The sequence below is a fragment of the Callorhinus ursinus genome, unplaced genomic scaffold, assembly GCF_003265705.2.
Source record: "Callorhinus ursinus isolate GAN/ISIS: 27379988/994484 unplaced genomic scaffold, GSC_fseal_2.0 scaffold70, whole genome shotgun sequence".
NCBI lineage: Eukaryota > Metazoa > Chordata > Mammalia > Carnivora > Otariidae > Callorhinus > Callorhinus ursinus.
Genome location: NW_027397132.1, coordinates 5,831,925 through 5,843,292, shown reverse-complemented (window position 1 = coordinate 5,843,292; position 11,368 = coordinate 5,831,925). Strand labels below are relative to the sequence as shown.

At 65.8% G+C, this 11,368-nt stretch overlaps 1 protein-coding gene across 1 annotated transcript; it reads left to right on the top strand.

Annotated features, from left to right (window-relative positions):
* Positions 1 to 1,298: 1,298 nt before the first annotated feature.
* CYP2W1 (cytochrome P450 family 2 subfamily W member 1) lies at positions 1,299 to 10,985 on the top strand. The gene is made up of 10 exons (XM_073886345.1): positions 1,299 to 1,370; positions 3,619 to 3,648; positions 6,734 to 6,896; positions 7,177 to 7,326; positions 7,398 to 7,555; positions 8,834 to 9,007; positions 9,395 to 9,533; positions 9,650 to 9,834; positions 10,027 to 10,168; positions 10,495 to 10,985. The coding sequence occupies exons 1-10, from the start codon at positions 1,299 to 1,301 to the stop codon at positions 10,713 to 10,715; spliced, it is 1,434 nt and encodes a 477-aa protein (XP_073742446.1). The 3' UTR covers positions 10,716 to 10,985.
* Positions 10,986 to 11,368: the final 383 nt, after the last annotated feature.

Sequence of the window (11,368 nt, the reverse complement as noted above, 5' to 3'; positions counted from 1 at the left end):
GATGCTCAGGCAGACTGGCTGGACCGGGGCTTCGAGGATACAATGAAGGGTCACAGTGTCACCCATTTGCCTTATTCCTGAGTATGGGGAAACTTTCCTGAACATTGCTTATATGAGACTAAGGCTGCCCATAGCAAAGCTCCAAAAACTTAACCATCAGAAACGTATTCTCTCCCAGTTCTGGAGGCCACAAGGCTGAACCCGAGGTGTGCAGAGCCACACTCCTTCGGAGGGCACTCGGGGAGGGTCCTTCCTGCCTCGTCCAGCTCCTGGTGGCCTCATGTTCGTTGCTTGGGGCCACACCCTCCATCCTGGCTTTTCCAGAGTCACCTGAATTTCTCTATGTCTGTGTCCTATACTCTTCTGTCTCTTATAAGGACACCCGTCACTGGACTTAGGGCCACCCTAATCCCAATCTAAACTTGATTACGTCTGCAAATACTCTTATTTCCAAATAAGGGCCCATTCTAATGTTCTAGGGAGACATGAATTGTTGGGGGGGGAGGCCACTCCACCCAGTACACCACTCCCGCCCCTTTGGGTTATTTTCCCCCTTTAAAGAGTTCCAGCTGGCCCAGAAAAGTCGGGTTGCTGTAGGTGGTTGGAGCCCAGGAGGTGTGGGCAGTGCCCCGACGCTTAGAGTCTCGAGCTTGAAAGTTGATCATCATGCTGAGAAAATCGGCAAGCTGGCCTTGACTGGAGGGGTGGGCAGAGAGGAGAGGGGGCAGAGTGGAGCCCAGCAGCCCCCCACCCAGCATCGGCATGGGGGGTGGGGAGCCGGCAAGGCTAGGGCCCCTCCCGACGCCCGCCACAGGGGAGGTCTGTGGGGAGAGGCAGGCCGCGCGCGCGACAGTGGGTACGACACCCCACCTGGTGCGGAGCGCACATCAGTCAGAATCTAACGAGGGGCAGCCCCTTGGCTCAAGGCTTCTGGTTGTAGGAACTTACTTTTACCGCGCATCCCTTGCAACTGGGCACATAGGTATTTCGAGCAGGATGTTTTTGACTGAGAGAGAGAACAGCAGAGAGGAGACGAGGCAACCGTCCGGGGTCTGATCCAGTCACACTGTCACCGCAAGAATAAAGAGCAACTGAACAGAGGGAGGGAGACAAGGGCAGAGGAGACTCTGGGGTGGAAGGGAGGTTCACGGTCTGGGACGTGGCGAGGGTTTCCCAGCCGTACACGTATGTAAACTCGTTGAACCGCACGCTTGAGCACGAGCAGCTCGCCGCACGTCGGTACAACGAACACAGCAAGAGCGCCGCACGCAGATGCCGGAGCGTCTCTGGGAGGACGCATGGACGAGGGGCCCAGCGGGGAGGGGGCGCACTTCACGGACGGCCCCTGGCAGGCTCTGGAGCCCCCGCGGGTGTGCGTCCGTTATCTAGTTAAATGGATAAACAGCCACCCAAACGCCTCCATCCCAGAAAGAGCCTGTGGGATGGTGTGGTGGGCCGACGGGTGGCGCCCGCGGAAGAGGCGCGCAGCGGCCTCTGCATGTGAGGCAAGGGTCTCGAGGTGAGACCACCGTGGGCCACGGCGGGTGAGGCCCAAGCGGCAGGCCGGGTCCTCCCCGAGAGCCCGCGAGGAGCCAGCCTGCCCGCACCACCGTCCTGACCGCTGGAGTGTATTTCTGGACTTTTAGACGCCCAGCTGTGGTTCTTGGTTTTGCGGCAGCGCCAGGACTCACACGGTGGTGAGCGGTGGGGCCTCTGGGGACCTGAGTGGGACCCTTCCCCAGTGCTGGGGGGCAGGGGGTAGCCAGGGGGGCAGCAGGCCTTTCCAGAAGTTGCTGAGGAAGGGCCCTGTGGGAGGGACACTGGTTGCTGCTACGGTTTTAGGCTCAGGAGGGGAAGGCCCCGGATGAGCTGCCAGAGGAGAGGTGGCCTGGGAGGTCATGGGGACGGGGCGCTTCCCAAGGCCTGGCCAGCACCGTCAGCGTCAGCGAGGCCCGGGGCATCGGGGCCCCAGGACCAGAGATACGAGGAACAGGCCACACCCGCAGGGAGGAGGGACCCTAAGCCCGTCCCCAGGGGACAAGAGCCGTCTCTGAGGGCGGATGGGACTGGCGCTCCCCACCTCTGTCCTCCACAGACTCTTCTAGAACCTTGCCCCTCCCCCATGCAGGTCCCCTCCCTTTGGGCCTGGGACAGCCCCGGGACACCCCCCCCCCCAGGTGACCAAGCCGCGTGACTCCAAAGCTAGGTCACAGGTCATAGGTTACAGGTTGTGGCCTCTGACACTTGAACCTTCACTCTTGAAGCTTGAAAACGCAAGTTCACCAACATCATTCCTCAGGTCAGAGTCCAACACGGCTCTTCCCGTGACCCCCCTCGGCCAGGGCTGCCCCTGGGAGCCGCCACGAGGCCCTCGCTCTGGCTCGCCTCCACCGCCTCCTTCCCTTCTGGGCCTATCCCACCCGGCCGCACCGACAGTCCAGGACAGTCTCCCTATTTTAGGGTCAGCTGATGAGCAAATTCAGTTTCACCTTCTACCTGAATCCCCTTTGCGTGGAACCTGGCGTTTTCACACGTTCCCGGGAGGAGGTGGTGGATGTTCCAGGAATCGGTTCCCAAGCCCTGGCCCGTGAGGCCGTGGGAGTCCCGCCCCCCCCCCGTGGCCCCGTGGCCCCGTGGCGCCGTGGCCCCATGCTCTCACGTGATTGCTAGGAATCCGGGGGGCACAGGGGTGCGGGCCTGCGGTCCCTGCACCCCTGCTACTCGTGCTGCTGTGGATATGACGTCTGGCTCAGGCAGAACAGTAGGGACAGGGCACAGGTGCAGGGGTGCAATGGCAGGGCCGGGGTCAGCGCGGGAGTCCGGGGGGCGCAGGGGCGCGGGGCGGGGATCGGCGCGGGGGGCGCGGGAGTCTGGGGGGATGGGGCTGTTTCACATCTTGAGCGTGGGCGTGGTCACATGACTGTACGACTTGGTGAAAACTTGCAGAACCGTACCCGTGAAGGCTGGATTTCAAGAGCGTAATTCTCCTGCCAGGCGGGTGCACTGAGGCCCCAGCCCGAGGCCAGTCCGCAGACAGACGGGGCAGCTCGGCTCTGCAGGACCACCAGCCCCGGAGGCCCCGCACTCCGCTGGGACCCTCCCGCCCCCGCCCTTCCGAGGCCTGGATGTGGAAGAAGCCTCCACACTCGTGGTGCTCAGAGAGATTCTCTGCCAAGACCCTGCTCGCCCCTCAGGGGCCTGATGTGACTCCAACAACCCCGAGCGGCAGCCCTGCTGGCCGGGCCCTGAGAAGTTCCAGGTGTGCAGCTGGCCTCACCTGGGCCTGGCGCTCGGGTCGGGGGTCACCCCGCGCCGTAGTCTCGCCGGCACACGCTGCTGGCCCCGTCCACACGAAATCCCAGGAAACACCAGTAGGGTCAGGATGCCCATAGGGCGGGATCGGGCATCTAACCTGATGGGTCTGGTTCCCAAGCCTGCCCCCCTCACTGCCACACCCCTTCCCCGCAGGGAGGGACAGCACAGAGCGCGTGGTGGGTGCTGTGGGGGCCCCACCCTGATCCCCCTCACCGCCAGCACACCCAGAGGCCAGGGGGGCTGCGAGCGCCTCAAACCCAGGCCCCACCTCCTCTCCTGAGAAATGGGGGTGACCCCCACTAGGCTGTCAGGAGGAGCACAAGGGTCTTGCAGGTAAAACGCCAGAAACTGGCTGAGGCAGGACTGGTTTTTGGAAAATCCCCTCCACCTGTGCAGCCACGCCCTGCAGGGGACCGTGGCTGATCTGCAGGTGCCCAGGCGGCGGCACCGAGGTGGGGGGCCTCATGCCCGGCGTGGCTCACAGGTGCCCAGGCCTCACCGACCTAAAGGAGGAGGATGGACCCCCCCCGAACCCCACCCCGAGTTCTCACCTCCAGCGCGTCGGGCCGCACTGCCCCTTCCCTCCTTCCCAAGGCTGTCCACCCAGCACCATTGCTTGGTCCTGCTACGGGATCCGCACAGCCCTCTGCTGGAATGCCTTTCCACCTGGGACTGGCACACTCAGCTACAACACCCGAGGTGTTTTCAGTGGCAAAGCCCCTGCCACGTGGGTCTCTTCCCCTGGGCTGGGGGTGGGGGGCCCTTTCTGGATCCCTGCCCACCAATTTCTGTAGCCCTAGCTACCGGCGGAACCTAGCACACAGGTGCTCGATAAATGCTCACTGAACTAATTGAGGTGGACCGTCCTGGGCGGCGAGCACCCACAGCCCACGCGCCTAGTAGCAGCCTTGGTACCTGGCACTCAGCCTAAATGACCCGGAGACACCGCTGTTAGGGAGCCGTCCGCCCTCGCTGCGGCCCCACGGCTGTGCAATGGGACGGCCTGCCCGCACGACAGTGAGCACCCCGTCACAGGAGGTGTGCAAATGCAGGCTGGGAGGGGGTGCGGGCCGTCGGGCTGCTTTGGCTCTGGGGTTTGTGTAGGGGCACGGACGGCATCTCCCGGAGACAGGCCGTGCAGTGAGGGGCCCCACGTGGGGACGGGGTTCCCGCTGCCTCATGTCGGGGCAGGTGGCGCTGAGCAGGCCCGGCCACTTCTGATGCCAGCACCCTCCCGCCCCTCACAGCTCCTTTCCACAGGGCACCTCCTCCCCTCCCAGCTGGGGCACCGGGGTTGAGGAGAGCAGAGTGCAGCACGGACAGACGGGGGCTCGTAAACCCGGCCAGCCCATCCTGCCCCGCCCTGCACCGGCCAGGGCCTCCCACTCCAGGTGACCACACTTGAAAAGTCACCAGGGAGCAGGTTGTCACTCAGGGCAAGCGTGCGGTCTGAGACTCTGCAGGGGATACTCTGAGGGTCCCGGGATCTGAGGCGTTTGCTGTGCAGACCGTTGTGGGCCATCCCTAGGGTCTCCGCGGACCTCCTACCCCCTGGGCCCTGCTGACGGAGGCTCGGACCTCCCCTCAGAGCTAGGGGGCCCAGGTCCCAAGGCCCCACGAGCCCTGGTTCTGACGGGGAGACTGAGGCAGAAGGCAGAGGCCTGCGGGAGGGGCAGACGGGCCGCCGCAGTGTGTCCTGTCCAGCAGGCAAGGGACGAAGATGCCCCAAGCGCAAGGCCTGGTTGCTAGCCCCCCCCCGACAGCCCCTGGCCCCCTGGCTCCCTGCCACTGACGCGACCCCACATTCCCCGCACGCCTGTCACTTTAAGCTGCCTGGCTGTCCTCGGCAAACTGCTCAGTCCGCATTCTCCGGGTGGGGGGTGAGGCACCGGCACGCCCTTCCAGGGGCCTATAAGGCTCAGGGTGGGGAGCTGGGGCCTCGCCGCCCGCCGTCCTCATGGTGGCCCTGCTGCTTCTGGGGATCCTGCTGCTCCTGGGGCTCTGGGGGCTGCTCCAAGCCTGCACCCCCACCCCCTCCCCAGCCCCTCGCTGGCCCCCTGGGCCACGTCCACTGCCGCTCATCGGAAACCTGCACCTGCTGCGTGTGTCCCAGCAGGACCGGTCACTGATGGAGGTAGGTCAGGGCAGGCAGTCCTGGGCACCCCAGCCCCAACTCAGGGGACACAATAGGCCGAAGTGCCCACCCTGCCTTAAGGAAGAGAAAGACAGCCCACCCTACAGGGAAGCAGATGGGCCATTTAAGGAGCAGGGGCCAGGAGGGCTTCCTGGAGGAGGCAGCATTTGATGAGCGCCTACACAAGAGCCCGGACTGGGGGAGGCGGAGGGGAGGAGGCAGGTGCTCCGGGGAGTAGTACCACACAGCAGAGGTCCCGCGAGGGAAGGAACCCGGACTAGCCCACGAGTGTGCGTGGGGCGTAGGGAGCACCTGCTGGGTGTGGCTGCTCCCAGCCCAGGCTGGAGGCTACAGGGTCCTGGCCCCATGTTGAGGGCAGGCTGCCCTGCCCTGCAGCCAGGAATGGCCGGCCCAGCGGACAAAACAGAGGCACAGGCCTGGCCCCCCCACCCCCCAAGGGCTGCCCGGCCAACGTTGCTCCAACCACGGCTCCCACCACCAGTGCACCCTCCTTCCCCAGAAGCGCTGCCGCTTCCTGGTGGCCCCCCGGCCCTGCGTGTGGGTGGGGAGGAAGGGGCTGCAGGAAGCACCCTGGGCACCAGGGTTCTCAGGCCATGCCCGGTGTCGCGCCCGGGGGCCGCCGTCCAGTGTGCGGGTGTGGACAGGTCTGGCTGCGTCCCTCGGTGCAGGTGATGGACAGCAGTTCACTTCTTGCCTCCGGGCCTCCGGGTGCCCACGTGTGAAGGCCCAGAAGGGACGGGCACAGGCCGAGGCGTCAGAGGCCAGCCCTCGCCACGCAGTCTGGGTCTGGGCCTCCAGCTGGGCGGGGGGTTCGCGTGAGGTCTGGGCACCCCCTGCTCCTATGCATCTGGGCTTCAATGCTGGGGCGGTGTCTGAGCGGGGACAGGCTCCCCATGCAGACCCCTGGGCTTCTAACACAGGCCACCCCCGCAGACAGCCCCTCTCTGCTGCTTCCCCGCAAAAGAAAACCACGAGGACGACACCCAGCACCAGTGGTAGCCCCTGCCTTCCTGGAATGGATGGGGAGGGGGCTCAGCGGGATCCAGCAGGACCCGGCTCCTGCCAAACACACCTCCTGCTTTTCAGCTCCTGGGCCTTTGCTCGCACACGCCCACGGCTGGCCCGGTTTCTACAGAGCCTGCCTGGGCCACTCCTGGCTCTGGATGTGCCCCGCACCCACCCTGTGTGGGTGCAGCCCGGGGCGGGTGCTCACGGGGTTCCTGGGGGTGGGGCCGCAGGCTGATTCCTGCCTGTGCCCACCAGCTCTCAGAACGGTACGGGCCGGTGTTCACTGTTCACCTGGGGCGTCAGAAGACGGTGGTGCTGGCTGGCTACGAGGCTGTGAGGGAGGCCCTGGTGGGCACCGGGCCGGAGCTGGCTGACCGGCCCCCCATCGCCATCTTCCAGCTCATCCAGGGAGGTGGGGGTAGGTGTGCGGCACAGGGTGGGGAGGGGGCAGCTGAGCGTAGGAGTCCCCGGACCCCAGGAAGGGGGTCTGCCTCTCTGAGCAGCATGAGAGTGTGCCCAGCATGGCTCCCAGGGGAGGGACACAGTGTCCACATGGCCGGGGACCATGACGCCAAGACTGGGTGCGGCTCACCAAGGCCAGCCCCAGGGGTGGGGTGAGGCCCCAGCCAGGCCCCCCCGACCTCGCTCCCTGCCTGCATCACCTGGGGTTGCTCACTGGCGGCTCATCTGACCTGCAGGCATCTTCTTCTCGTCGGGGGCACGCTGGAGGGCCGCCCGCCAGTTCACCGTGCGCACCCTCCACGGCCTGGGCGTGGGGAGGGGGCCCGTGGCTGACAAGGTCCTGCAGGAGCTGAGGTGCCTCATGGGGCAGCTGGACTGCTACGGAGGTGAGTGGGGGCCGGGGCCCCCCCTGTGGGGGCCCCCTCACCCCCTGAGGCTGGTCTCCCTCCCACTCCAGGCCAGCCTTTCCCCCTGGCCCTGCTGGGCTGGGCCCCCTCCAACATCACGTTCACGCTGCTCTTTGGCCGGCGGTTCGAATACCAGGATCCCGTGTTCGTGTCCCTGCTGAGCCTTATCGATGAGGTCATGGTCCTCTTGGGGACCCCCAGCCTGCAGGTGAGAGGTGGCTGCTCCTGGCCTCGGGGTGGGGGGTGGTCTCAGCACTGCCCCTGCCCGAGAGAGGTGAGCTGCCACCTTGCAAAAGCCCCATTGGATTCAGAGCCAGGAGGCCCAGGGCATGTCCTGTTTCTGACACCAACTGGCCATGTGACCCCAGGCCAGTTTCCCCATGCCCTCTGGGCAATGAGAGGGCTGTAGGGCAGGGTGCCCATCTGCCTTCCCCCACGCCTGCCCATCAGTAGCAGATGCACCTGCTTAGAGGTGGGGATGGGAACGGAGCATCTCTTCCCTGGATATGGGGCTCAGTGTCCCCCTGCCCCCCCCCAGCCCTTAAACCCAGGGACCCTCCACCCGGCATGGGTCCTTCACAGTGTCACACGAATGCTGCAAACTGGCCCTGCTGATTCTCAGAACTCGCAGGGGCAGGTGCATTTCACTCTTTACAAAGTGTGAAATGTTCGCCATCGTGACCATTTCTGTGATAGGCCGCTAAGTGCACCCATCTGGTCGTGGTGCGTGTATTTACAGACCTGCGGTCACGGGCGTGAGGCAGGGGCTGGCTACAGAGTCTCCCGCTCTCATGCTTCGGTCCTCGGAGCCTCCTCGGCTCCTAGGGGGGAATGTGGCCTCCTTGCCGAAGCAGGCCGTCCCAGGAGGATGGAGGCCAGAGGGGTCGGAGCAGAATGTTTCGGGCCTCCGTCCCAGGGCCAGCCCCTCACCGCAGAGTCGCCTTGTGTAATTCGATCCAGGGATCACTAATGCTCTGGGGGATACCCAGCGGTCATAGTGCACCAGGAGAGCTGTGGACATCTTTGTGCCGGGCACATGCTGGCCCCTCAGACAACCTGGTCACAGTGGGTCAGCTGAAGCTCTGAAGTTTGCAAATGCTTTGTTTTCAGGACTTTAATGAGAGGCAGCACCCCCCCCCCCCCCCCCCACCCCACCAGCTGGCGCTGGTGGACGGAGAGCAAGCATGATCACAGCCGCCTGCAGGGGTGAAACCACCACCTGTCCGGCAGCCGCCCCTTCCTGACCTGGGACAGAGGATTTTGTGGGAGCCCCCTGGCTGCTGGTCCCACCAGGAGGGCCAGGGGCCCCGGGCATGGAGCCTGGTGCCCTCTTGTGGCCACGGGCAGCACCCACACAGCATGTCTGCCTGGAGTCTGGGGCAGCACCTGGGGGCCTGGACAGGTGGACACGGCTGCTGGAGGGTGAGGGGCCCTGCTGTGGGCCCTGCACCCTAACCCCGCCCACTGTCTCGCCCTCCGCCTTCAGCTGTTCAACATCTACCCCTGGCTCGGGGCCCTCCTCCAGCTGCACCGGCCTGTCCTACGGAAGATAGAGGAGGTCCGAGCCATCCTGAGGACCCAGCTGGAGGCGCGGCGGCCCCCCACGCCCGGGGGAGGCCCCGTGAAGAGCTACATGGACGCCCTGATCCAGCAGGGCCAGGTGTGGGCGAGACCCACCCTACCACCTAAGAGGCCTGGGGGCATCTGGGGGCCGCACCCCAGGAGGAGTGGGGTTGGGGAGGGGTCCATGCTGGCCCTGCACCACCTCCTCCACCTCCTAGCTGAGGATCCCTCTGAGCCTCGGTCTCCCCATCTGTGAAATGGGGCATTTGCAGTGCCTGCCTCAAGGGGTGGCTGCAAGGATGTGGTGAGCCCAGAATGTAGTAGGTGCTCAGCAGACTTGGCTCTGCCTTCCTGCCCAGGCTCTTGTCTTCTATCCCTTTCTTGAGCCCAGAGCTGGGTTGGGGTTGGGGGTGGGGGTGGGGGTGGGCCGGGTGGTCCATGGAGCCCTGCCTCTAGCCGAGTCCCATCCAACCCACCTCTGCAGGGGAATGACCCCCAAGGCCTGTTTGCTGAGGCCAACATGGTGGCCTGTGCCCTGGACATGGTCATGGCTGGTACAGAGACCACGTCGGCCACGCTGCAGTGGGCTGCCCTCCTGATGGGCAAGCACCCGAGTGTGCAAGGTGAGCTCCCAGCCTGTCTTCCCAGCACACGGCCACCTGCTGGCTGGGTGGGGGTCCGCCAGGGCCTAGGGGATCCAGGCTCCCAGGGATGCTGGCGCCTACGCTCTCACCCACAGGCCGGCTGCAGGAGGAGCTGGACCGCGTGCTGGGGCCCCGACGGTACCCCCGGCTGGAGGACCAGCGGTCCCTGCCCTACACCAACGCCGTGCTGCACGAGGTCCAGCGGTTCATTACCCTCCTGCCCCACGTGCCGCGGTGCATGGCGGCTGACACCCAGCTGGGCGGCTACCTGCTCCCCAAGGTGGGCACCCCTCACGGACCCTGACAGGGTGGGCAGGGCCCTCCCTCCCCCTTCCCTCCCCCTTCCCTCCCCCCTTCTTTCTGCTCTGGGTCAGGGTGGGTCTGGCTGGCCTCCTGGGGGGACCTTCTCTCTCAGTGCACACCCTGGGGGAAGGGGGTGCCAGGCCTAGTCCACTTGCTGCCCCACCCACAGGGCACACCTGTGATCCCCCTGCTGAGCTCTGTGCTCCTGGACAAGACACAGTGGGAGACGCCCCGCCAGTTCAACCCGGGCCACTTCCTGGACGCTGAGGGGCGCTTTGTGAAGCGGGCAGCCTTCCTGCCCTTCTCTGCAGGTACCCCCAGCCCTCACGGGTGGGGACAGCACAGGGCCCCTCACCCCCAAGTGGCCTGGTTACCAGGGACCTTGGAAGCTCAGGCTCAAGCCTGCTGGGCCCCCCACTGTCCACAGCCTCTGGCAACCGGCCTCTGCCCCTCAGAGCTGGCCCGCAGCCCGGTCACTGCAGACCTTGCTCTCAGGCCGCTCCCACTCCAGGCCCTCCCTCGTCCCTCCAGAGACTCCCCTCTCCCTCCACTCCAGGAAACTGGCCGGGCTCCCTGGCATAGCCCGGCAAAGAGCAGGTCTGGAGCACCCCACCCCGTGCCCCGGTGTGCTCTGCAGGCCGCCGCGTCTGCGTGGGAGAGAGCCTGGCCAGGTCGGAGCTGTTCCTGCTTTTCGCTGGCCTCCTCCACAGATACCGCCTGCTGCCCCCGCCCGGCCTCAGCCCCGCCGCCCTGGACACCACGCCCGCCCCAGCCTTCACCATGCGGCCGCCAGCCCAGGCGCTCTGTGCAGTGCCCAGGCCCACGGGCTCTGACCAAGGAGACCCGGGGAGGGTCTGAGTCACTCCCCCAGGTCCCAGCTTGGGGTGCTCTGTGGGGGATGGAGGCAGGACAAATGGATGGACAGACAGAAAGCCCCTCATGGGGGCCCTTGCTGGGCTCTTTGCTGTGGTTCCCCAAAGCCCCTCCTGGGCCAGATCCTATTCTTTCGGGGGCTCAGCCCCCTTCCAGTTCCCCTTGCCCAGAGGTGTCTCTACCCCTTCTCCTCCAGTCTCCCCAGGGCAGCTGGGGCCCCCTCCCCGCCCTGAGCTCCCTGCTCCCTGCCCTCTGTCCCCGGACCCCTTGGGCATCAGTGCTGCCTTAGTCTGCACCCAAGCCCCCCACCCATACCTCAGGGTGCCCCTCACGCCCTAGTGGTGATGCACCCCCTCTCCACTCCCCCTGCATGCTGCCCCCATCCGGTTCCCCCACAGGCCCAGCATTGGCCAGGTACCCACCAGGCACGGAGGTGCCACCTGAAGCTGGGGGTGCAGGGTGACGTCCACCCAGGGGCCAGCCTGAGACCTGTGTTCCCAGCACGCTCAGTCGGCACCGTGCCAGGCCCTGGACCACTGGGTCTCCTGCAGACCCCACCCTGTTCCAGCAGCTCGTGGGCAGCCATGTCCCGGAGGCGCTCTGCCCGTGAAGCCAGGACCAGGCGAGGGGTAGCTGCC